Source organism: Caretta caretta, chromosome 10, assembly GCF_965140235.1.
Source record: "Caretta caretta isolate rCarCar2 chromosome 10, rCarCar1.hap1, whole genome shotgun sequence".
In the NCBI taxonomy this organism is placed as follows: domain Eukaryota; kingdom Metazoa; phylum Chordata; order Testudines; family Cheloniidae; genus Caretta; species Caretta caretta.
Genome location: NC_134215.1, coordinates 20,123,195 through 20,150,138, shown reverse-complemented (window position 1 = coordinate 20,150,138; position 26,944 = coordinate 20,123,195). Strand labels below are relative to the sequence as shown.

Genomic DNA, 26,944 nt, shown 5'->3' with positions numbered 1-26,944 from the left:
TTTTGCTGATCAGGCCTTAGGATCAGACACTTCATCTTTTAATATGCAACAGTGATTAAAACTGCTATAAGATATACATCTCAAAAGATGGTTCACTTTTTTTAAAAAAAAAGGTACAACTTTAGTATAAGGACAAATCAATTTGATAAACCATCTTTTTTCTGTTAAAAAAACCCCCCCAAAACTATTTCATACGCAGCCTACCTAAAGTCTTTATTCAGACAATGCTGCTTACAAATGGGCTCATGATATTCCAGTTCTTCAAATATTATAGGACTGCAATTTGCTGATGAGCCATCGTGAGACTGTGATGATCCTAAAGGACTCTGCCGGGCTTGGCTGCTCGGTAAGAGACACACCAAACGTCCATTTCCTTGGTCACGGATTGCCACAGTATCCGTTAATTTATACAGGTCTGATGCTATTAACTTGTGTCCAAATCTAAAATGAAAAGATTTAAGTGTACTTTATTCATAAAAATAAACATTCAACATACAAAACTAGAACAAATGTTCAATTACAGAATGCAATAATGAACCACAGTGTAAGAAATAATTCACAAGTAAATTACAAGCTACTCAAAATTAACCAATAGACTAATTTAAATCACAAGTTTCCATCTTGGAAGAAGCCAAACGAACGAGATTTTAAAAAACTAGTTATGGGAGCCCAGTTAAAAATATTTGTGCAATAGACTGTGTATGCAGAGGCTGATACAGGAACAAAAAGTTATTTACTGTACAAGACAGAAATTGTGAATTTCTGAAAAGAGTAATTTAAAACAAGTGCAATTTAGAACCTACTTTTTTTCATATATTTCTGTGAACTTGAATATAGGCAGACAACAAGCAGGAGCATCCTGAAGAATGGACATTGTTTCTGAGCTGCAAATATAATTTTGAAGTATTAGAAAAGTTTAAGATATTTATTGATATTTAAATTATCTATGTAACCTCTAGTAGCATTCAAATATTCAGTTTCTTCACTTATAGACATAAGGAATTCTTTCATTGCTAAATTACATCACTTAATTCTAATTAAGTCAATCGTATTAAAATGGTATAAGTGAGAGGATGCCTTTAGTTTAAACCCCTCACATGTAAAAATGAATATTGAACACTAGGACTCTTCAGTCTACTATGATCTCAAATCAAGAAAAAGTATTTAAATGAGCAGAACCCACTGGCATTCTTGACAGCTGAAAATGATGGAACACAACTTAGAGGCAGGAATTAGGATGCACTTAAATTACATCTGTGAATAATACTTTTGGATATTAGGCATAAGGAGATTGTGGTACAAATTCTGTTATAACCAGGCAACGCCATGGAGGTCAACGCACTTCAGAGAAGGATATAACTACAAGTATTAGACTCCTGCCCTCTAGTTCCATCATCTAGGAGACTTTTCTAAAGGAGTTATCGAAAATCTTGCATGTAAGGTACGCACCAGATATTTATGCAAAAGTAATACTAAGTCTACATCATTAAAAGTTATCAATTTGGATTAAATCTTGACCATATTAAGAGATGGCTTGGCCAGGAAGAAACTAAGGATAGGACAATACAATAATGAGAATTAATAAAATGGTCAACTATATGTGATAACAAAAACTAGTTTGCTAGAAAAATCAACCCTCTCCCCAAAAATTTCAAGGAATAATGAGCACCATTTTCCCTTAAACCAAAGCTTTGTGTGTGTGACAAAATAAATATTTTCCCTTCCTATGATTTCTTTCAGCATAAAAAGTATATGATGCAAGACTGAAGAAGTATACTTCCTCTTCTATTAGAATCCTCTCAACCTTCTAGGTCTATAAGCTTCCATAAATAAAATGAAGGGCTGTATCTTAGAAAGAACAAAGACACAAAAAACCCACAACAAAACCATATTCAGGTGTTTGTTTCTTAGACATGTGAACTTAGTCACACTATTAAATGCGGTGGAAGAGAGGACTCTCCTCATACAACTTTTCCCTGAAAAAAAGAGTTTTTGGCATCTTTATTCTTTGCAAAGAAAAGGAGTACTTGTGGCACCTCAGAGACTAACAAATTTATTTGAGCATAAGCTTTTGTGAGCTACAGCTCCCTTCACGAAAGCTTATGCTCAAATAAATTTGTTAGTCTCTAAGGTGCCACAAGTACTCCTTTTCTTTTGCGAATACAGACTAACACGGCTGCAACTCTGAAACCTGTCATTATGCTTTGCAGTAAATCTGAGTTGTATACAAGTATAAAACCTAGGTGTACTGATAGTCAAAAAAGTTAAATGACTGAAAAGGATTTGTGAGATTTAACATCAATTGCCTACACTAACTGAATAAGCATATCCGAAAGTTTCTGAATACCATTTACTTTAAGAAGCGAACATAATTAACTTTTCTCTGTGACTTGGGTGATAAAGGTGCAGCTAAGGAAGTGATCCCAGGAGAAGGATGCTTCTACATGAAGATCTGGTACCTTCAGACTTCATTTGGAGTTTCTAGACTGCTTAAATTTAGGTAGTGTTGACCCACATAATACAATAAGACAGACTTTTTTCATCTTATCTAAATGTTACATCTGCTAATGAACTGTAATCAGCTGGCACAAGCTATGTTTTGCTTATATTATTTCCAGTTTTCTTTCACTTAGTATTTTTAGTTTGACAGCTACAGGAACAATCCTTAGCCAGTAGACATAATCTAACAATTGTCTAGGCTGCTTTTTACCTAAGCTGAGACAGAGATTTATTAGCAGCTCCTGTAGCTAGGGAGACCTGGATCCTTTTGCTGCCAATTTTGTATCTGTGAAGGTTGTTGACAGCACTGATTGCTTCTTGTAGATTTTCCATCTGAACTATAGCTTTCAACTGATAATCCGTATGAGGACTGAGCTCCACACTCTTTACCTGAAAGAAAAAAAATGAACATACAAATTCATCACAAAAGATTAACCTGAGTCAATTGTCATCTTTAGATACAGAAAAGTAGACTCGAGAAGTGTCAAATTATTTTATGTAACTACCATAGCTTCTTTTAAAGATGTTATTAAGTGGAAGTCACAGATATGGCCTCTCCCTGAAGTTTTATTTTCTAGAATTGACAGTGAAGTAACATCTACCTTTTATTTCGAGTCATTTTTATAGTGATTCAAAATTTCACCTCAATATTTAGACTGTATATTTTAAAATTTTGAAGCGGACATGAGGAACCGAAGTTTTCAGGGTTTTTTTATTTATTTATTTAAATTAATGCTTTGAGCTATCTAAACACATGGGATAACTCAAAGCATTAATTTAACTCTTTCAGTGACCCTGGATGTACATTTTCAAAATTCTATTCTCCCAATGAAGCAAAAGCATGAGCTCCATTTAGAGTTTTACATACAAAGCCTTTAGTACGCAGACCTATAAAACTATACACAAAAGAAACAGTTAAGGTAAGATATATTATGGCATGGTAACAGGAAATACCAAGTTCTGAGTGCCAATATTTTAAGGTATCATTCAATAGCTGTATTCTGTACCTCAAAAGTAGGGCACCCAGGCTTGTGGAAAGGGAAAACAGAACTGAAAGGGATTTTATCCTTTACCTTGCCATATCTAGAGAAGATTTCTTGCAGAATTTGCTGCAGGTCCTTTCTGGACAATCTGTAGTCTATATTGCTGATCTGAATATCTGCACCATTTGCAAAGGGATCGGGACAATCTGTACCACTGGTGTGATTTACCATATTAAAGGCAAGTGGAGATGATCTGTTTGAGAGGTTTGGAGACATACTCCTAATTAAAACAAAGACATTTTAGTATTATTCAATAAATATGATAATTATACAATTGTCTCTCTGTTGATATATGTATGTTAAAAGTGCAAATAAAAAAATTCTAAGCATGGGTTAAGTAAATAAATTTGCAAATCTCAATGCATTTTTGTTTTGGTACATATGCATTTAGTTTACATGGCTAAACACAGACACTGAAAACTTGCTGGAAACAGGGAAAAAGGATTAGAATCTCAAAGACAATCCTGGAAAAACTCTAAAATCTGTCTCAAGACTGATCAACATGGACAGCATAAAGTTTGGGGGTGGATACAAATTTTTGTCCATAAAATGTATTTTCTACTGTGTGTTGAGTGAGTCACACTTGTTCAAACAATCTATCAGTAGCAAAGGACCAGAGTTTCAAAGATATTTACGTGTCTGGGAGGATGCTGAAAATCCCACGAGGCACCTAAATACTTTTGCAAGTTTAGGCCCCAAATGTTTAAGAAATTGAATGCTTCTGAAATACTGTGAACTCTGCCACACACACACACACACACCCCCACCCCCCCAAGGAGATAAGGATTACAGGGAACAGCTGACGCAAAATAAGTTTAATTAAAAAGGTAGTCTCTCTCCAGTCTTGTTTTTAAATTCAGTCCTGTTAGCTGCTACCACAGTATTACCAGATTAGCATCCTTATCTAAGGCTGAGCAATGCCACAACATGTAAATGTTAAACAGAAATATCTGTTGTACTCAAGTCCACATACAGATATATGAAACTGTTTACTTATACATTGGAAATAGCCTAACACCAACCCCAGACTCCATCTCCCAGATAGGAGATGATGCTACATCATACGGATACTTACCGGGATGACCAACAGCTCTGAGACATGAGCAGAGGACTGAGCTGTCTTGATGCTGTCAGTTTACTGAAAGCAGATGGGTAGCTGACCTGGAATACGACTGCATCTTTATCTGTTTTCTCTATAGGAGAGTTGGTAATGCTTCTAGAAGTGGGCGTGTCTTTTCTGTTAAAAAAAATAATCATCATCCAGTAGCTCAATTTTACTATATGAATTAACTTTAAAAACATAATTTTTTCCTTAACATACTTCTGACTGCATTTATAGGTCAATTCTCCTATTCCTGTGTTTTTGGTTGCCAAGCACACAAGATTTGCTGCATTAGAGTTTTGTGGAGAAAGAGTTTGCTCTCTTAACTGGTCTTGCTGGTTTTCAGTTTTTATGATGGTCTTTGATTCAAGGCGGCACAGCTCCTTAAAATGAGTAAAACACAAAGGTAGATCAGCCACTAAAAAGTTACTACTCCTTTTCTTCATAAATCTTCCATCTTTATTAAATGTAAAGTAAAATTAAACTCAAGGCATGACTTCCTGGAAGCAGCCAGGTGCATTATGTTTTTTAGAAATAAGCTAGGAAGAACAGTATATTGAGGTACAGATTTTCACTGCAATTTGTATTATTAAGTTCTGTGCACACTTATAGAGGACAAGAACCAGACTTGGATCCCTGGTTAGTAAAAGTTGTTAGCGCTCAGACCTGGATATGGATGTGAGAAGGCAGAAAGTGAAACTCTATACTCCTTTTGAGAAAGCACCATCTGTCTTCCTCCACTGATTAAAGTCATGCTAGCACAGGGAGGTAAAGATAAAAGGAGGGGAATGGGGCAAATCTGGAAACATGAGCAGAACACAGCAGGACAGAGAAGAATGGTGGTACCTGTAATGTTTTAACATTTGTGGGTTTTGTAGCAGATCCATGTGTCTGCAATCCCTTTCCCACAGTGGTTTTGGCATTGGAAGACTGATCATTTGAATCTTTGCTGAGGAGGCACAGTTTTGGGTTCTTGTTCACTTTTTTTGGAGACTTCACCTTTTCAGCTCCAACAGAGTTTGAATTTTTTGTTTCATTGAGTTCCTTGTTTTTGGGGGTAAAAGACACAATAATCCTGTTGCCAAACACATCTTCATTTTCCATTCGCTTATGAGCCCGTTCAGCACTTTCTTGGTTTGAAAAGCGGAGAATTGCACTGCTGCCAGAAATGCTCATCACCTTCCCTCCACAGTTATCTGATAAACGCCTGAGTCTGTTGCTGACACTTTTGCTGTCTCTGTTTGTTGGCAGGTTGTAAACATATAACAGTGTATGGCATGACTGTTGGGAAAAAAACAAAACAGATTTTATTTGGTTTAGCAGGTCATGTAAGGACTTTGTCATGTAAGAACTGAAATATTTAATAAACCAAGATCTAAAATATCAGATACTACTTTTTAGGTTATTTTCTACTGTTCCAAAATTCAATCATGGAAGTAATACGACCAAAGAGAAAGGATTAGTTATTCAAGATTTAACTCAGTTGGGAGATCCAGGTTCAAGAAGTCTCAAGCCTTCAACTCCCATATAATTGAAGGATAGAAGAAGCAGCAGCTATTAAGACTCATACTGGTTGATTAGTACAGTACGAATAGTCAATCACTGCCCTGGAACAGTGGTTCTCATCCTTTGTGTTTGCAACCCAAAAATCGGTGAAAAGTCTCATGACCCATCACAACATAGAGGCATTTCTGAACGCATAGGATTATGATTTTGCATCATGGAAAGAAACAGTGGAAGGGTTTGGGTGCTGCAGAACAAAGTAGTGTACCAGGGCACAGATATCAGGGCTGGAGGAGTACTGGCTACCAGGTGGGTGGGGTTTTGCTTCTCTTCTCTGCTGTTCTGCCCACTCTGAAGCCTGTGGAGTCAGCTCCACAGGTACTGGGTTTGTGGATAGGAGGGGAGCAGTCGCAGCAGGAGGCATTCCCTCCCTGCCCTGCTCTCACTGGGTCCTAGCAGCCAAGAGATTTTGACCCCCTCTACAAACTGTAGGCTGTGAACCAATTAGTGCCCAATCAAATCCACCTGAGGATCACACTACGGGTTGAACAACATTGCCTCAGAGGATTTTGTACTGTAGTGTGCACTTGCCACAAGAGAACCCCCAGGACATGGTGTTACAGGTATTCTTTCCCTGTGCTGGCTTCACCCAGCATTGGCCCCAATACAATCAGCCAGCCCTTTTCTATCTGGCCTGCTGGGCATCAATAGGTCTCTGCCTGCTCCTGGCCCTTCTAGGTACCGAAGGACCAACTCTCACTAGTTCTGCATGCAGCTGATCATGGGAAGCCTCTCTAGACATCCACTGAAACTCTGAACTTGCAGCTCTTGCCTTCCAGCAGGGCACCTTCTTATAGTTGGGTGTGCCAGGACAGTGGGGCCTCTGGCAGAGGTCAGCAAATGCCTGATACACCCCATCACAGAATAGCAGTCATCCCATTAGCTGGAGCATTCAGAAAATTATGGGTACTGCAATGATAGAAAGAGGAGAGAATGGAAGAAATAGCAATCACAGAATTGAGGAACAGGTATAAAAAGGTTGAGATAAATACAGAGGGATGTTTTGGAATGAAATCGGGAATTGCTGCTTCAATACCACAAGATTACCAATAGTGGTAAAATCCTACTCAAGAAGTGCAAATATGCAAAACTAAGAAAATAACTGCTTTCCCACCCATTCTCAGATGTACCTTCACCCTTATTAAGATCTGAGTGACTCAGGAAACAGACATTTTTAATGTATGTAGCTACATTTAGAAATTTATGGAAGACCTGGTGGTTAAACTGTGGCGGAAAAACAGCCCAAAACTGCACAGCTCCTTCCATGCCAAGTCATCTAATGAGTTCAGCCTCCACTGCCATCAGCCTTATTACAATTTCACTATACCTAGCCCAGCAGATTGAGGATGAGGCCAACAGGCTGCTCACTGAACACGTTACAAATAAAGAGGTGGGTGGATAAGAAAAACGAGACATCTATCATCGTTTTCTAGATCAGTACTCCTTTCCAGCAGGAATACTTTAAAACTAATTTTAACTCTTTCATGAGTGTTTCATAACCCTTCCAAGTGAGACTCGAAGGATGAAACTGCATTGCAAAGGGGCTGATTTTGAAGGGGAAAGAAGAGAGGGGAGAATTCTCAAAGGAAGAACCATCCAGCCTAACTTGAAAGAATTTTCACCAAATACACCAGCCATGATGTGAACCAGATCATCAGCTTTCCTGATGTTAAAGAGATTCTTTAATTTATATGAAATCTTCCCTTAAAGGGGCCTTTTCTTTAAGATAGTGACATCACATTCACGAGGTAGAAAAATCAAGGCAGCCTAGAGTAAATAAGTTGTTACGGCACATTTCTTATCTTTTGTTTATACCACAAAAGCACAGAAAGACTGTCTTAAAATACAAGTGCATTCCGACACAGCTTGCTTTTAGCACTGAAAGAGAAACAGTGTTTGAGTTTAACAAACTTTTATACAAAATGCACATTTCATTAGGTAAACAATGAGGATTTTAACTGGATTGCTACTTTTTTCTGCTTTTATTGTTTCATTTTAATAAATCTTAAGCTTTAGATAAGTCATTGATAAAAATAGATATTGGTCATTTAATGATTAGGGATTAGTGCTCACGTATTCAGTTGAAATTAAGACCAATTCCAAAAAGTTACAGTCTTGTGAGAAATAGCAGTTCTGCTGAGAAGTGTCCTGATATTCACTTACTTCTCCCACAATCAGGGAAATAAAGGTCAATATCTATTTCATATTTTCTACAATGTATACAACAACAAAAAAAGTCACTTACTGGCATTTTCAATGGTAACCTTGGTGGCAAGTCTGAAATAAATTCTTCAAATCTGATAAGCTCATGAGCATGATGCAAGAGTGCTTCAGAAGCTTGGTTCTTATGTACCAAGATTATCTGGAAACCATGCCGGTGTCTCAGGTCACTGAGTTCCAAAGCAAAGTTTACATCAGCTGAAACAGACACACACACACCGGCAAATATTAGTGGTTAAAAAGACTACTTTAAAAAGCTCTGTCACCAAAACATCAACAAAAAAACCTTTCAGGGAAAGAATAGCAATGGCAAACATTCATGGCAGAGATTTAATCAGCAGTTAGTATTTAAGAAATTTAGGAATCAAGGTTTTATTTTCAAATAGTAGCATTAAAAATTTAATCAGGAAGAGTTAAACTGGTACTGTATGTTTCTGTAACATTTGTTTTTGCTTAAAATGGAATATTATAGCCTTCAGTGAAACCCAATGCAGTACATATACAGTTCATTAAATACTTGTGACTGTAAATTTAAGTGTGTATATTGTATTATTCTCCTATAATAGTGAAGCATTAAACATATCTGCATTCATTATGCTCAAAGTTTAGAGAAAAGGAGGACTTGTGGCACCTTAGAGACGAACCAATTTATTTGAGCATGAGCTTTCGTGAGCTACAGCTCACTCTGTAGCTCACGAAAGCTTATGCTCAAATAAATTGGTTCGTCTCTAAAGCTGCCACAAGTCCTCCTGTTCTTTTTGCGAATACAGACTAACACGGCTGCTACTCTGAAAGTTGAGAGAGTTTTCATAGAGACAAGTACTCAATATAATAAAATTTATCTGAAGTTGGCACTTAAGCCTCCTACTGGCTGACACCATTGTTATTAAGAGCAGTCTATGATAGTCAACGTGATGTGGCAAATAAGTTTCCATCCTGGTTTAACAGAAGCACTAAACAGTAATATTCATTTTCTTATAGTTAAGTTTACTGTTCTATCAGCATCACTGGAACTCATCATGAATTCTCACTTGAGCACTTTGCTTAAAATAGCATGGATTCTAAACAACTTGGGGGAAAGAACACTCAGTGTAATGTCTGAAAGTTTGACTGGAAATTCTCAACAAGATTCTGTTCCCTACATCTTACATAAAACCTTTCACTGTGTTCTTCAATGTGATTAATATTCTTACTTGATACAAGGACCACAGTAGCAGGTGCAGTGTGTGTATCAGCAAACCTTCTAAGACTCTGTCTGAGCTTGTCATCAGCTGCATTCTTTGCTGTGGCATTGATGTGAGCAACAGTCACCTGCAGAATTAAAGGAAGATGCCTTAAGGAAAGAACTGAATGTGAAGACTGCATTAACTGGTAACAAATCTGACAGGTTTTTTAAAAACGCATAATAGGGATGAGCCACTGAAAAAAATTGCATAGTTCCATGTATTTTAAGGAGTTAATGCACATTGTATAGATAATGATATAGAGTATACAGTATACAAAAGATATGAACTAGAACAAAGGTTTCCTGGGAGAAAAAAAAGTTAGAGAAGTTATAAGAACTTCAGAGTGGTTAAAAATTCCTAAGAGATTCCTGTTGAAATAAGCAGACCTAATTAGTTTACCTTGGCGCATCTAACTCTGCCTTTAAAGAGAAAAAAGAAGGTACATGCACTTAAATGTATAAGTGAGGAAATTATAATACAGCAAACAAGACTGTTTTACTATAGATATATAAATTAGTTTATTCAGAACAAACCATAGTTCAGTATTGCATCTATATTTTATTGAGATACAGTAAGAGGGTTGTTTATGAAGAGGGAAACACTTTACACCTTGCTTTGAATACCTGAAGTTAAAAACTGTAAAATAGTCATGCATTGGAATTATTGATAAATGATTGTGTGCAGCTGTTATTTTCAACTTATTTTCTGAAAAGAAAACATACACCAATTGCTAAACTATCAGCAGTGCAGTGAACAAAAACAACTTGTCAGAAGGACTGATGGATACACATTTTTGAAAACACAAAAGCAATTGATAAGTGTCAGCCTTCCTGAATATACAGTGCCAATAATCAAAAAAGGAGAATTGAACTACTGTTCTCATAAAAACAAAAGACAGATACAATAAAAACCAAAAAAACCCCCAAAAAACCACTTACATATTTTTGACCATTTTAACAAAGCATAAGTCTACCTGTGAAATGGGGTTTCCCCCTTCTTTTTCCCAACACAACATACATAAGGCACTTGCATTAAAAGAAAACAGACATTTAGTCAGTTTAAGTGTCTACTAAATATGTTCCAAGATGAGTGGACAAGATTTACTGAAACTGAATGCTAAAATGCAACTGAAGTGTGAAATATTTAAACTTCAGCATATTGTATTAGTGATCAAAACTTTTGCTAGGTAAACGAAGTTACTACTGAAGATTGTTTAGTATTCATAAGGTAAGCCTTGAAGGGTTAACATTTCACACAAACTGGTAACTGACCCTTGGAAATAACCCACAACTTGAGGGCTAAAGGGGCCTTGGGCTCTGTGTGCGCGCTCACAGACACTGGTGTGTCCATGGTGTCCCGCCGATCACCTCACCCTGAGTGATTGCCCACCCATAAGGCCAGCCTTGCCCCTGCAAACGGACAACCCCCTGCCCCCATACCATGCCACCCTCACTTCTGCTGACAGTGCTGCCGCCTTCAGAGCTGGGGGCACAGCCAGCAGCTGCCGCTCTCCAGCTGCCCAGCTCTGAAGGCAGCACAGAAGTGTGGCAATGCCATGACCACCCCACCCACCACCATTATAGCCAGATTTCATGGTCTGTGATGCATTTTTCACGGCCATGAATTTGGCAGGGTCTTAATTATAACCCATTCCCTCCACTTAAAAAACCCAATGACAGAAGTCTGGCACTCCCTATCACATCATCTAACCCAATCTAAGCAGGCTAGCTGCCAGCCAAAACACAGAATTTTTGAATGCCCAAACATTACAAAGTAGTAAAGATGGTGATTGTGTATACTAATTCAGAGAAAAACTTACAAAAGTATTAATGTTTAAAAAATTAAACCAAAGAGATTAGAATGCCACACTTTCAAACACTTTTTAAGAAGCTTTCCCTTAAAATTATGTGGCAATGTGGAGTAAAGGAGTCCCAAACAACACTAACTGTGCTCCAATGTCCCTTCCACCCAGTGCACCCTTTCTCCATTTAGGAAAGGTTCATATCAGCAACAAGTTTCAGTTGACCTTGTGGTCATCTGAGTTGGTGATTTAGCTGCAAATTCTGTGAACTGTGCTAGAAATGTTTCTTAAATTACCAAATGAAACAAAGATTCTCCCAAAAACAAAAGATTGTTCCACAGGTAATGAAGTGCATCTTAAACAAACAACAACAAAAACACACACACACACCCCACATTTGAGGAGGTAGCCGTCATGTCTATTTTTTCTAAAGAAAATTAATGCATGTATAAATTCAGCTAAAATTGTAACTTCTATCTTCCCCAGTGAAACTGTTTTAATTAAAAAAAGACTTGCTTCTGTTCATTAAAGATGATCTGCATTATTTTTTATACAGAATGCCATGAGCAAATAGATTACAACATTTTCATACCTGGCAGTTGTTCAGCTCCTGAATAACTTCTTTATTTTCTTTACTAATGTCACATACACAGATGAATTCTGCCTCCCTGTGACCTTTAAAAAACTTTTCACGAATTCGTTGTACAACTGCTACAGCTGAACGACCAGTGGGAACAGAGCAATTTTCAATATCCCAAAAGACTCCAATTGGGGGCAAGTTCTCCAGCACCTGGCCTGTTATTGAAACTTCTGGAGACCCTGTAGAAATTTAACAAAACAGCCTTTACGTTAAATTGGGAAATGCTGAGACTATATGACACTTTGCTAGTTATAAGCATAAAGGACAAACATATAAAAGATGGGACGTTTCAGATGTTAAAGAACTACAGGCATGGGAAGACAATCATAAAGAAATACAGCTAGGAAACTGATCACATCTGAACACCTCCAAGGTTGTAGTTCTCTGATCTGTAAGGATTCTTCTTCATTTAAAAGAGACATTTGGGGTATGTCTACATAGCAAAAAAACCCATAGCAATAAGTCTCAGCCCAGGTGTACAACTTGGGCTCATACTACAGCGCTAGAAATAGCCATAGAAATTGTTTAATTATATCTGAAGTAACACCACACAGTTAAAAGTTCATAATGAATACTGAATTCGTACTGGAAAAGAAATATTTAAACCGTATGGTTTAAAATGTTGTGTCAGAGAAAGCATCCAAAAACAAAGAAATCTGGATCGGAATGCCAACTCTGGGATAAGTGGTTATCAAGAACCAAGGAATTACGCAATAAATGCAAGGTTCTCCTATAGGCGAACAAACTAAACTGAAGAACAGATGTGAGGCTTGGAATTTGCTATGGAGTAGGAGGGACAAAGACAAGTTTCTGCTCTTACAGAATGGCCACAGGAAAAGCTGAATCATGTTTACATACATACCCTAACCTACAATAAGCAGAAACCAAAGGCAATGGATGATAAATTAAAGGGACTCCATACAGATGGTCAGCGATTGGAATGTCCAAAGAAGTGAACATAGAACTGACAGAAAAGAATAAGTGCCAGATAACATGCAAACATCATCTTTTCTGGTGGACTTTTGGTTATGATGTCTGATGAATTATTCTTCCACGGATTTGTCAGAAATCATATCTTGGAAAAAACATAAAACTGGATAAAAAGCCTAAAATGGCTACAGCTATTTGCTTCCCAAGCTGAAATGACACAGCTTCTCACAAGCTGAGCACAAACAGACGAACTGAGAGTTGGACTGTCAGCTTGCCACTCAACACTCCTATTGGTAACCAAAAGGCTGGGGAAAATCCACGCTACAGAGACTATACTGGCATAACTAATTTTGCTATAGCTATGCTAGCATAACCCTGTAGCAGAGATCCAGCCTACAACGATGGAAGGGGGTTTTCTGTCAGCGCAGGAGGAACACCGCTTCCCTGAATGACGAAACATTCTTCTGTTGACATAATAGCATTTACACTGGGGGTTTGGCCCGTTTAGCCACATCAGTCAGGGCATTTTTATTTTTTCATACCCCTGAGCAATGAAGCTATGTTGACATTAGTTTTCGGTGTAGGCCAGGCCTAAGTCTCTCAAGCCCGTAAGGGAAGACAACAGCACTACCAGAATAAGATTTGTCATAACACCTAAATTGCAAACTGTCAAATCGAGCTGGAGAACATATTTTAGCATACCACTGTACAAATATCATCAATCATTTTATACAATTGCCAATAGTCTTTTAAAAATTTGCACTATAACAATATAGTAACTATACCAGAAGCACAAATACTAAAATTTTACAAAAATATATGAGTATTTCAAGTATTAAAGAGGTATCATCAACCTGGTACATAGTCCATTTTGGAAAAGTAGGTTAAGGTAAGTTTCTGGTATTACACCTAATCTAAATACACTCCAATGTTTCACAATTAAGTTTTCCTTAAAAAGAAAGAACCCCCCCCACAATGTTTTCTTTCCTTATACTGCTATGCAAAAGGTCCACACAAACAATATGGAAAAACTAACTATACAGTAGAAAACAGTAAATACAGAGAACTGTCAAATGGTCAAAAAAAATTTTTTTTCCATTTAGTCTTTTTCATAAGAAATATCTTCAGAGAGACATGCAGTTTTAAGATAACCTTTTAACTTTCAATGGTATTTTAAGAAGTGCATCCATTAAATCAAATAAATGTGTCTTACCATATTTTTGTGGTGATTTGCCCAGGCTACTTGCCAGTAATAAACTTGTCTCTTTTCCTGTTCCTTTGGTTCCACAGCCATTACACATTGGGATAGATATGGGTGCCGTCTGCGTATTAGGAGGGGGAATATTTGGCCAGATTTTAGCAGCATCAATTAAGCTATTTCTGGTTGGCTGTTGGAGCAATTTTTTTTTCAAAACACCAATTAGTTTAATGTACAATGTTATGCATTAATTTAAGCTAGAACATTTTGTATTATTTTTACTCTTCATGTCAATGACAAAACAACCTTCCAATGGACTGGGAGTATAGATGTTAATCTGGAAACTAATCCATAGTAATATTAACTGATTGAATGAAGCGTGCTCATCTCACAGACTTTCTTCCCTTATGTATTCAGGCCGAACTTTCAAAAAGGGACTAGTGATTTTGAGTGCCCTTCTCAACATATGAAAGGGGCACTCTTTTCGGAAAGTGCTAATCACCTACCCTCTGGCAAAAAAAACCACCACCAAAATGCCCAGGTGCCTTTAAAAAAATTTCAAATTGAGCATACAACATGGAGGCACCCAAAAATCACTCACCCTTTTTAAAATCTTAGCCTCATTGTTTAGTTCTGTGAAGTGATTTTCTATGTACAGTTCTACATTAAAAACAGACCAAACTTGAAAACCCAAATTACATTTTCAACGATGCCTGGCATTACAAGATGTAGAATACATTTAACTATACTTCACTTCTGATCTTCTGTTGAAATTTAAACTGATTTTAAATTTGAAGGTAGTTAAATTAAGTGTACTAAATTGGTACTGAAGCATAAAAATAAATTATAGATTAGAAAGGCTGATCTTAATGCTCAAAAAAAAGCTTTCCCAACTCATGAGATGGATCTATCTTGATCAGTTGCTCATGCTGCATACAGATTATCTGCATGTAATCCTTCATAGAATCACTACTAATGGAGTGTTTTATCTGGAGCTGTCAGAACAGGTGAGCAGCTCCTTTCAGAACTAGAAAAGATTCTATTCAATTAATAAATAATCTCAGATACCCTTCAATAGTGTGATAACCTGCTTTATCTTCCTGAAATTGAATGCTACCTCCATGAATCTCCCACCTTCACATTAAGAGCAGGCTTCTGATACCATGGCCCTTAAACTACGTATTAACATCAATTAGATAATTCAAACTATAGGCCACCATAACTATTTTGTCTCCCAGTTAACATTCATTATTTAAGCATTTACAACATATAGCACTTTAAGAAGAAATGTGAAATGTACAAACCTTGCTTAAACATTCATTACAGTAGTGAGAGCCCTTTAAACAGACCGAAGGTGCCACATTTAGGTGCAAAGAGTTGGTGCATACACGTGATGTTAGCTCCGACTGTGTAATATGCTCCTCCAAGTGCCCTGTAGCCCCACTTGTAAATTCGGAACAGGGAAAATAGCCAGAAGATGTGCAGCTCTGAAGGGCTGGAAATTGATGCAGTTTGTGCACGCTACCATGACAGGACTGGAAATGGAGTTTTCCACAACATGGCAGATGTTGACAGGAAGATACATTATTTTCTATGCACATGCTGGGGAAGTCACTTGCAATGCCTGACAAACTGCTTCTAGCTGGAGCATTCTTGAGCGAAGATGCAGACTGACAAGCAAACCCTGACCCTACTTGACAAGTAATTGTCCCAGTGCTTTGAGAGTCTAATATTGTGCCAGGATGAATCAAGCTACCACCACCACCACCACCAAAATGCATCTTAGGAGTACAAGAGGAGTCAGATCCATGAGCACAGCAGCTTACTTTGGGGCTAGGTGAAAGCTGTATCTGCTGTTGCTGAAGAGAATGAACATCAGGAAGTGGTACTGCTGGAAAGAGTTTAGAGCCAGCATGAAGAGGAGATGAAGCATCCTTCAATTCCACAACAGCTTTCTTGTTCTCCATGTAATCTTTCTGGAAAAAATAAGCCACATAGTTACATTCAGGGGCATCTCTCATGTATGAGCTAGTAGTTTATAGTTTAAAAAAAAAATTATATATACATATATACACACACACACACCAGTTACAATTCTGAAAGTGACAGGAGCCAGGAAATTGTAACAATCAAGAGGACCATCATTCCACCAGCTGCACATGCCGAAATCCATACAACTCATATATAAATTGCATGCACAAAACTAATGGGATGAATGTTGTTTAGTTTTGATATTTCCCCAAAATCTTGGAGATAAAAAGATAGTGGCTGAGGTCAGCTACTATGTTGGAGGTGGAGAAGGAAGTTAAGACAATTATTACAGATATTCTGAAATTGCAAAGAAAGCAGGCAAGTAATGTCACAGTGATATACAACCACTTCTGTAATGGTAAATTCCAGCTGGACAGTAGAGATAACAAAAAAATTGATAAAGATAACAGGAACATATAGAATTTACTTAGGCTTTGGATCAAGTCCCTCTGAAAAGGCTATTAAAGAAGACTGGTAGCCATGAGGTGAAAGATGAATACCTTAAAAGGACAAAAAACAGATAGAAGACAAAGTATGAACGCAAACATAACACAAAGCAGCAATTTTCAACATACAGATGTTGAATGCCCCTGGTATTAATAAGACTGATGTTTGATATACTTAATATTATGGAGGCTGGGTGATGAACAGTAGTTCTGAACCCCAAGCCACTATAGCAAGATGCATTATAAAGGACAGACACACGGTGTAAGAACTGCTGACATTCCATGTTTAGGTTAGCCAAGACTGGATAACGTACGGAGCTCTACAAGAGATTATCAAAATTAGCAGCCATTGGTTCTGAGAAGATCAGTTGGGTATTCCTATTTACTGTTTCCCATAATACAAGAGCAAGATTAAAAAAAGACAATGTGATATAGATAAAGGGGAATACACTTGCATGCCACATATATTGTAGAACTCACTACTACAAATATTCGGGCAAATATCTTGGCAATATTTGTAAAGGATTAGTTTCTAAAATCTAAATGGAGTTTGAGGAATTTCTCCCCCCCGCAGAGCCCTAGATGATTTGTAACCTGGGTACTCAAGTCTGCCCCCTTCATGTGATTTCACCTCTGTTGCAAACAAACAGCCATTTCCATAAGGTGTCATCAACCCTAGATTTTACTCTCCCATCTTGGCAAATTTGTTGGAAGTTCAGGACCAGGCTCATCTATTTCCCCCGTGTTTTACTGACAGGTAGATTGAACATCTATATGGTGGCTGGATAATTAATGTTATTTTAGTGGGTTAGACATTTATAAGATCATCTTGCAGTTATAGTAATTAATATAAAAACTTAAGACCATCTTTATGATTCAGGGCATAAGTCGATAACCTGTGGAAGTTGGGAAGAACCCCCCCACACGGTATAATATGACAATTTGGTGTACTCCTCTGTTCCAGTGTATCAGTTAAGTTCTTAGTATACCAAAGTATTACCGGTTTTGCACTGAAAGGCGAAGTCTGTTCAGTGGTAGAAAAGCAATTAGAGAATTTCCAGAGCCATGGTTTAGCATCATTATCTTGTCGTTGAACCCATCCAAATGATCTACTGCAGAGATTCTCCGTTCTGTTTCCTTCCATCATACAGCCATACAGAATAGTTCAACATTCTTTTATCCCTCCTTTCTTTCATTCTTCCCACCTGTTAAAGTTGTGCATATTTTAAATATTAATACTTCAAAACGTAACACAGCCATGCTTTTGTCTTGATTATGAACTGCAAAGTTGAAAAGTCAGTAGATCTGCACTATTTGCATTCAACTTAATAAAATGGTTTGAACACAGATTAGACTAATTTCTACAATACAAGTTATTATTGTAGCTTACTCCTGTATCTTAAAATGGGAACCTGAAGCACTGGTAAGTGAACATAAGCAACATATCCATTCATGGTGGCTTCTGTAAATACACAAAACCAGTTAAGCAATGGATATCTAGCAACACTCTGAACAACACATATTGCTACTATAGCCCTGCGCAAGACTATTTTTTTTAATCCCACTCCCGTCCCACAATACACATTCCGCATGGTTTCTTGCATTTTTATCTGGCTCCCAGCTGTAAAATATCTTAGATCCCGCAAATCCCACAAGAGAGACAGATTTCCGCATGCTACTTAACAAAAAGAAAAAAGGGTTGGTTACTATACTTTGTGGTAGAAATTGCTTCTGAATTCCGTGTATATATACACACACACACACTCATACACACGTACACATTATATATACACAGAATTATATATACATGAAATTCAGAAACAATTTTTACCACTAAAAGAATAAAACAAATCTTGCTTAAACCACGTATAACTCCTGTTATAATAGGAATCAATTCTCTTTCTATCCCTCGTTTAAAGTATGAAAACCTTTATTTAAAAAAGAAAAACTGGTTTTACACTGCTGAAATTCTATTTATGACAAACTGACGAGAGATTTAGTGTTTGCCTACAAATTAGTGCAGTCTGGATTTTTTTTGCCTATCCAATTCTGTCCACAACAAAGTACATTTTATCCACTGCCACTATTATGGCATCCCAGTCCCGCTGTAGGGCTCTAATTGCTATGTCCGCAATCCAGGAGCTAGAGTTTCATGACAGAAAGTCCAACGGGAGAGCACAAAGAGTGAGTGCAATGTAATGAAAAAAATGAGACAATACAAACCATGCAATTTAAGTACTCAGGATTTATACAGAGCTTTACCTAAGGAAAGCTCTTTTACTAATCCTCAGCACACACGGAGGTATGTAAACCTGACTGCTGTTTCACAGAGTCACAAAGACGCTAAACAACTTGTCCAACACCTCACAGCAAATTATTAGAAGAGCTAATAATGAGAAATGCAGACTTCCCGACTTCACAGCCATATATTCTATTCAACAGAAACCATGCTGCCTCTGCTCTTTAGTTACATTTTTGTAAGTTTAGCCCTGAATAGGAGAACTGGCCTTTATTCCATGTTAAAGCTATCCAGATTTGACAATAAAACTATATGAACTCTACTCTGAACTGTACTCTGATATTTGTCCTCTTCAAAATTAGATCACGTGTATTAAAACCTGAAACCTTGGTCTGTTTCTTTTAAGAGGACATTCGATATAATAACAATTTTCAAATAAACGTATTGATCCCTTATTATAACATTCAAAATTATTAAAACAAAAGGATTTTAAAAGTCTGATTTCTTTTAAACTCCTTTGTGTTTACTTTTCCTTCCCCCCTCTGTTTTGCTTTATTTAATAGCGATTCTCGAGGCAGTGTCTCTTCTGGGCTCACGCTTTTAGTTCACACGCTACAGGGGAACGCTTACATCCAAACGAAAGCCTGGTTTAATTTGAGCGCGTCTTGAAGAGCAATCCAGAAAAACTGCCGAGGGTTTATCTGGGAAATGGGCTCCCACTGAGCCCCGCCCGGGCACATGGCCAGGCGACAAAGGATGAAAACACACGTTTAAACCCGCGTGGGCAAGCGCCTAAGGGAAAGGGGTCGCAGCTCGGGGGCGCACACAGGGCAGCAAGATTTGGCGGCTCAGGAAGCGAGCGCAAAGCGACCCCCCCCCCACGGCACTCCGGGGACCTGCTCCCCGCCCAGGGCAGCACCAGGACCTTATCCCGCCCGAGAAAGGGTCAGAGCCTCCCGCCCCTAGGACCCCGCACCCCCGTTGCTCCCACACAGGCGGGCTCCCCCAACGATGCCAAGTAGCGCCGGGCTTGGTTAGGAGGGGGCCGCAACCGGAGACACGGGAAGCCGCCGGTGCTCAGCCCTCTCCTAGCCCAGGACTGCGCACCACCCTCCCGCTGGGCTTTCCCCAGGCCCGACGCCCGATCCCTTTGAGGCCTAGGCCCCCAGCCTGCCTCCGCACCCAGGCTCTCTCCCGCCACCCGGAGCGGGCCCGGCGTCCCGGCCCGCCTGCGCGACTCCCCCTCCGTCACCTGGGCCGCTCTCGCCGCCTCTGTCTCGCTCGCTCTTCACATCCCGGCTCCCCCAGCCCCACACACCCCCTTTGCTTTGCTCCCCCCTCCTCTCCGCAGCTTCCGCCCCCAAACGCAACACCCAGTGCCGGAAATGAACTCACTGTCGTAAACCAACTGCTACGGCCGTAACACTCCCCCTCCCCTTCGAGGCTAGAGCGGGGGGGGAAGCCGGAGTGGGTCGGGGAGGGGGAAGACATTTAATCCCCCTCCCAGGATCAGGGCTTGCGTCTCTCGTCAGCCTCACAACTGCGTCACGACAAAAAGGGGGAGACAGAGCCCTCTAGCCTATAGCAATCCTACTAGACACTAATAGGGGCCCTACGGGGGAACAGATGTCCCGATTCTTATAGGGACGGTCAGGCTGTTTGGGGCTTTGTCTTCTGTAGGTGCCTTTTACCCCCCGTCCCGATTTTTCACACTTGCTATCTGGTCACCTTCGTTCTACACTGGGGGTTGGCTTATGGGGGAGTACCTGGAACAGGCCTCGAAGCAGGGGTACTTGGTAGTTCTCCACCCTTACACCCTCTGGTACTCTACCCCACCCCCCCCAGGGCGGGAAATGCTCAGGAGGCACCTGGTGTCAGTCAAGCCAGGATGGAGCTCCAGTTCATTCACATTCCTACTGTAGTTTTCATGACACCGTAGTCCAGGAAAGGACACCAGAAAATCATTGTAATTAGGGAGCGTTAAACGTGCATAGCATTTTACAAGACGGCTACACCGCAGTAGTCTCTGCCTTGGGGCAGTTACAAGGGAACTAAGGTCTTGTTTACACTAGGGAGTAGCCTTCATTCAACCGTTGGTTGCCAACAATTGGTGTAACTGTACTGATGTAGAAAAGGCCTCAGATATAGAAATAAAACACAGGGACTGGAAGGTCAGGATAGTGCTGGAGAGATCAGCCTGGGAAAGATTCATGGGAAACACATGTTTTAATGATGGATTAGTAGTGGACAAGAAGTGGGAGGATATTCCTGCACTGCAGGAAAGGAGCAATTAGTACAGTGTTCAGCTGAGCTATTACACATCCACCATACCAGTGTTTCTGGCGTGGCTCCATCAGTTCCTTTTAGAATTTATGCTTTCCTAAAAAAAAAAAAAAAAGCCCTAGACCTCATGGTTGCAAAGAATGCATTGCAAATGATTGAGTCATAAATGGTTTTGAATAATAAAATTCCAAGCCCCCTTTCATTTCAATAGGGTGTAAACTCTGAAACTTAATGATAATAGTTTAAATATCAAAACTGCTAATTAATTTGCTGCTTGCTGTTCAACTGTTGGATTGCGGGAGGAGTTTGAGTAGAGCATCAGGACCTTATCCCACCTGCCCCTAGGAAGGGTCAAAGCCTTCCTCCCCAGTCCCTACGGCCAGGACCCTGCACTTCCATCACCACCCCCATCTTTACTCCATCCCAATTTGACCTCTGAGAGGGAAAATTAGGATTTATCTACACACAGTTTTCACTGGTTTAACTAAATCACTATTTAAAAAAATTATTTAAATGGTGCAATCACCTAATGTCGGTGCAGTTACATTGATAGAAAAAAGAAAAGGAGTACTTGTGGCACCTTAGAGACTAACCAATTTATTTGAGCATGAGCTTTCGTGAGCTACAGCTCACTTCATCAGATGTATACGGTGGAAACTGCAGCAGACTTTATATACACACAGAGAATATGAAACAATACCTCCTCCCACCCCACTGTCCTGCTGGTAATAGCTTATCTAAAGTGATCATCAGGTGGGCCATTTCCAGCACAAATCCAGGTTTTCTCACCCTCCACCCCCCCACAAAACCTGGATTTGTGCTGGAAATGGCCCACCTGATGATCACTTTAGATAAGCTACTACCAGCAGGACAGTGGGGTGGGAGGAGGTATTGTTTCATATTCTCTGTGTGTATATAAAGTCTGCTGCAGTTTCCACCGTATACATCTGATGAAGTGAGCTGTAGCTCACGAAAGCTCATGCTCAAATAAATTGGTTAGTCTCTAAGGTGCCACAAGTACTCCTTTTCTTTTTGCGAATACAGACTAACACGGCTGTTCCTCTGAAACCTGTCATTGATAGAAAAGTGTTTATATTGATCTTAGCATTTTTATATTGAGATGGCTATGCCCACACTTAAAGACTGAAATGCCACTTGTTTTTCAATTGTAGCAGTTAAATAAAAAACCCTTAATGTTACAATATCATGACTTCCTCTTCCCAAGATGATCCGTCTTGAAGAATCTGGAACATCAGTTTTCCCTCAGATGGCTTGTGAACCCAAAAGACAAGGCTTCTCAGCCTTACCCTGGATTCTTATGTTTTACAAATCTTGTTTGTTTCACTTTACAGCACTTTCCTTCAAGGTCTTCAGTAAATCAGACATACCTTGAGACATGCAACTCTGTTCAGTCAAGTTGGATTTAGGTCACCATTAGGGTGTGTCAATTTGGAAAAGTCCCACTTAATCCAGACATTAAAAAAATATTTGGTATTTTCTGTTTCACAGAGACTGTTGGTCTTTGGCCCTCTAAAGAATATGTATACAAAATCTGGACAGTTAAGACCACTTTGAGGAAGTTGGTATGGTCTTATATGGGTAAAATGGATTAAGAAGATACTATGTCACCAGTTTACGGGAAATTCAATGTAAAAATATCTAGCAGGTAAACCCTAGCACAACAAAACCAATATTCATTCATCTGCAAAGTAGAAATAAACTCAGTCTTATAGATGTCATCATCTCCACTTCTCTGCTAATTGAAAAACAGACACATTTTTATAGTCTTCTTACAAACAAGGTAATTACAATAACCTTTATTATTATTTATTATTTGTATTGAAGTAGTGCTTAGGAGCCCCAATCTTTGATCGAGGACCCCATTGTGCTATTTTGGAACTGGACTTTTGCTCTAATAGCTTATCTTCTGAAATCTAAATCTTGTTACAGAAAAGCTACTGTAAAACTCATCAAAATGTGAGCCATTTAAGACATAATTTTTTTTATTTTAAGGTCTGAATAATCATACAAACTATTCTTACAATCTTAAAATTAGTGCACAAATGGTAACTAATTAATATTAAAAAAATCAGCATGATATTGGGACATTGGTCCCTATCTTGCAGACATGAACGTAGGTGCTTAACTAGCTGAAGTTAAGCATATGTGTTTGCAGGATCAGGATAATTGTCAGGATAATTGTTTAGGCTGTTTTCTTAACCCGTCCAAAACAACAAACATTTTTTAGTAATTTAAGGGCAGAATTAAGGGGCACTGTCAACTTAAGTTTTTTAAAATCCACTAATTTTAGAAACTTCCAGTGCTGGTATAACATCCTTTAATAGTTTGTCCAAAAATTAAAAATAATAATAATAATTGTTGGGAGATTTTTTTCTCCAGACCTGTCGATGTTGATAAAGCTCATCGTACAAGTGAAACAGACAAACTGATTATATACTATAAAATCCTTTCAAATGCATGAAGTAAGCAAACAGAAAAAAACAGAAGGCCAGATCTTGAATTGGTATACATGGGAGATGCTCTGTTCATGTCAAAATAACAGCACCCATTTACACCTGCTGAGGATCTGATTCCAAAATTATTTTGCTAACTTCTCTCAGTTATAGTTAGCTTAGTTGTTGAGTGTTCCATTAATATCTGAATCGTCTACAGTAACACGAACTGCCACCTGAATTACACTAGTGGCCTGGTCCTCCAAAGACTCTAAGTATGTGTGCAATCCCATTGGAATTGTAATAACTCAAGTGTTTAAGTCTTTGTAGGACTGGGCCTTAAGGACTCAGACCCAGATCCTCAAAGGTTTTTAGGCACCTATCTGTCAGTGTAATCAATGGAATTAGAGCCTGAACTTGAATCTTTCAAATCAACAGGACTAGGATGAGGTCCTCAGTCCTCTGCTTAGATATGTGGGTGCCTATCAACAGGCATCTTGTTAAACTGGCGGCTGGATGTGCACAATAATTAATAATAAAATGCTCAGTGATGTATGTCCACATATATGTGGGCTGGATCACCCTCCAAAGTAGTAATTTGTGGTTTTGTTTTGAGTCTTTCAGGAAGCAAACATCAGACACACCTAGTGAGCAGTTTATTTGTGTGCATTATAATACGGGGACACACCTATTGTACTTGAGCAACACTGAGTATGTCTTATCCCTATTAATAATTAATAAGCAAAAAGAACTGGATCCAAATTCCACTAAAGTCAAATCATAGAGTACCACTGAGTTCATTAGGCTTTTGGATCAGGCTCACTGCTGGTGAACATTCTTGTCCTTCCCAGCATCTTGGAGACACAAAAACATTATACTGGTGTGCTCACATCATTCATAGGTTCTGTTTAGTCTTACTGTGGTTTTTGTGGAAACATGTTCCAAATGGGGAGATCATAAATGAGATGTAAGTAAATGCTGCTTTCTAATGTCTCACAGAGGGCCTAATCCTAATACATGTTAACTTCAGCCGGAGCAGTACTGCACACAGAATCTTATCCCATGGTAAGCAAAAAGTGGATTGAGTGGGTATCCTGAATGTATAAATTTTGCACTTTTATGAATTTAAAATAGTTAAGATTACAAACTGAGATACCTTTCTGAAAATTTAGACCTTGGAGTCTAAACTCACAAGTCAGCCCAAAGGTGACTTTTTTTTTTTTAAAGAACAACAAAACACCACATCCTGAGGAATTTTTTTTTAAAGTTATGGGAGTGTGGAAAAAAATACACAGTTAATAAAATTATAACTGAGGCGATTGCAGAGGCGATTTAAGCTCCACTCACACTACAGATCTTACAAAATAATGCGAGTGGTTAACTTTCGTCAGTAAAAAAATTAATCACATATATTTGTGTTTGTAGAATTAGTGCCCCTGTCTTCTTACGCCTTCGGTGAAGCCCCAAGCACATTTATGGATGTTATAAAATAAGTAACACACCCATAAAAACGTAGCTAATAATAAAGAGAGGAGCTTTGCATTGCAGCTTGCTCAGTACATCGAGTCTTCATAGCTCCACCATATCTTGCCTTGCTTAAAGGGCGGAGGTCTGCTTGAAATCCCTGGGGCAGTACTGCACCATGCCCTGAGCTCAGAGCCCTGTCCCTCTGACACCTTCGCCCTCCGGCCCGGCTGCAACTGAAAAGTTAAAAAAACAAACAACAACAAACCCCATTCGGAAGACAAAAGTTTCTAAACGTTCCAAAAGCAGCATTCTGCCGGAGCTGATTGGAGGAGCCTCTTCAGGCCACGTGACCCTGCAGCCAATAGGGTGTTGGGCAGAGGTTGGTTGTAATGGTTCGGATGGGGGCACAAAGAGCTGGGCAGGGTAAGAGCTTAGATTCGTACTAGTCCCGGCCGGTGGCAGAAGGTGCCTGTAGCCTGCATAGAAGGTGGCAGTGGCTGGAGCTGGTTGCTTTTCCCTGCGGAAGTGGTGAGCGTTCAGGGCTTTGCTGGGTCTCTGGAAAGTTTTGGGGAGGACAAACCCCTAGGATCCTCCTCTCCCATCTCCCCCTGTGGCTGCCACTGCTGTGTGAGGACGGGGTAGGGCAGGGAGGGTTTCCACGTGGCAGTGTGAGGGATGCATCCTATTGTGAGGACGGGGGAAGCAACAGCCCTCTGTGCCCCCTCGCTACACCGTGTCCACATCTTGCTTGCATCGCTCTCTGCCTTTCTCCTTCTCTCAGGCTGCCGGGAGCATGGGCTCGGGTAAGTCCACTGGGACAAAATAAAGACACTGTATTTTCTCCATCGCTCCCACCCCCAATTGCCAACCTGAACCTTAGATTCTTTCTGGAACTGGACTTTTATGTTTTGTCGAGATTTGGAAATGTCCAGAGTAGTTTATTTCCCTTTCGGTGTTTGATCTGGCAATAGAATTAGAAACCCCTACTGCTGTGAGAACAGCCTCTCGCGCTGGAGCCAGGAAGCATCAAGGAACAAATAGGTATTTCAGGAGAGAATGTGCCTGATCTGCTGAGTTTCCTTAAGAAAGTTTGAGACTCAAAAGTATTGGATTTGGATAAGTACCTGAACTCTTGAATAGTTGTGGTTTTTTTTTTTTAAATTAAGCCCTTTTTGCAGAGATTCTCACATGCAATGATAACCTTCTTAGACTGGCCTCTGAATATACTATTAATTGTGACCTTCTCTTTGGGATGACCTCTTTCTTTTTATTCCATTTTGTGGCATTTAAACAAAGGGAAATAGTCCCTGATGTGACATGAAGTCCAGCCTGGGAAGCTGCTTGAAGTTTTTGTAGAGGATGTGAAAACCCCTTTTGTATGAGACAAAAGAACCTCTTTTCTGATGGTTAGAGGAAGGTTCCCCCATATGAACTTAGTTCTCCCCTTGCCCTGATTATGGAACAAATTACTTGTCCAAAGAGCATTTATGGATTCTATAAAAGTTTTGCCCGTGAGAGTTCTGCTTTGCGCTTACCTTTTCAGAGGGTCCTTCCCCTGTTCTCCCCTCTGGGGGTTGGGGGACATGAAACTGCTCTGAATGCTGTGGTAAACTACATTGCTGACATTGTTAACTAAACTAAATAGATCCTTAAAAATATATTTAAGTCCCAGAGCTGTTTTGGAATGGATTCTACAATCTTATATTAGAATCCAGCATAGATTTCTCCTGAGTTTGATTAGCTCTGACTCTGATTACAGTATTTCAATCCCCATTCTAAAATTACTTTGAAGATGGTTTATGC

The 26,944-nt window shown here is 39.2% G+C and overlaps 2 protein-coding genes across 9 annotated transcripts in view; one reads left to right on the top strand and one right to left on the bottom strand.

Annotated features, from left to right (window-relative positions):
• The window catches only part of MARF1 (meiosis regulator and mRNA stability factor 1), a 35,063-nt gene extending 14,711 nt beyond the window's left edge, over window positions 1-20,352 (bottom strand). For 2 of the 4 annotated variants that reach the window (XM_048866378.2, XM_075132751.1), the window contains exons 1-14: window positions 20,191-20,276; window positions 17,700-17,904; window positions 15,527-16,198; window positions 14,238-14,412; window positions 12,047-12,273; window positions 9,621-9,738; window positions 8,453-8,625; window positions 5,491-5,925; window positions 4,864-5,027; window positions 4,618-4,779; window positions 3,573-3,762; window positions 2,711-2,889; window positions 804-884; window positions 205-441 (exon numbers count right to left, since the gene is read on the bottom strand). In XM_048866378.2, the coding sequence (XP_048722335.2) occupies window positions 205-441; window positions 804-884; window positions 2,711-2,889; window positions 3,573-3,762; window positions 4,618-4,779; window positions 4,864-5,027; window positions 5,491-5,925; window positions 8,453-8,625; window positions 9,621-9,738; window positions 12,047-12,273; window positions 14,238-14,412; window positions 15,527-16,198; window positions 17,700-17,846 (2,960 nt within the window). In that variant the 5' untranslated portion in view covers window positions 17,847-17,904; window positions 20,191-20,276. Of the gene's footprint in view, window positions 1-204; window positions 442-803; window positions 885-2,710; window positions 2,890-3,572; window positions 3,763-4,617; window positions 4,780-4,863; window positions 5,028-5,490; window positions 5,926-8,452; window positions 8,626-9,620; window positions 9,739-12,046; window positions 12,274-14,237; window positions 14,413-15,526; window positions 16,199-16,680; window positions 16,746-17,699; window positions 17,905-20,190; window positions 20,277-20,333 lie in introns of those variants that run through there. The other 2 variants (XM_048866377.2, XM_048866379.2) reach the window with 2 other exon arrangements.
• Window positions 20,353-25,519: 5,167 nt separating this feature from the next.
• The window catches only part of NDE1 (nudE neurodevelopment protein 1), a 112,870-nt gene continuing 111,445 nt past the window's right edge, over window positions 25,520-26,944 (top strand). The window contains exon 1 of one of the 5 annotated variants that reach the window (XM_075132749.1): window positions 25,520-25,669. The gene's annotated coding sequence lies outside the window, so the exon portion shown is untranslated. Of the gene's footprint in view, window positions 25,670-25,808; window positions 25,945-26,944 lie in introns of those variants that run through there. The other 4 variants (XM_075132750.1, XM_048865711.2, XM_075132748.1 and 1 more) reach the window with 4 other exon arrangements.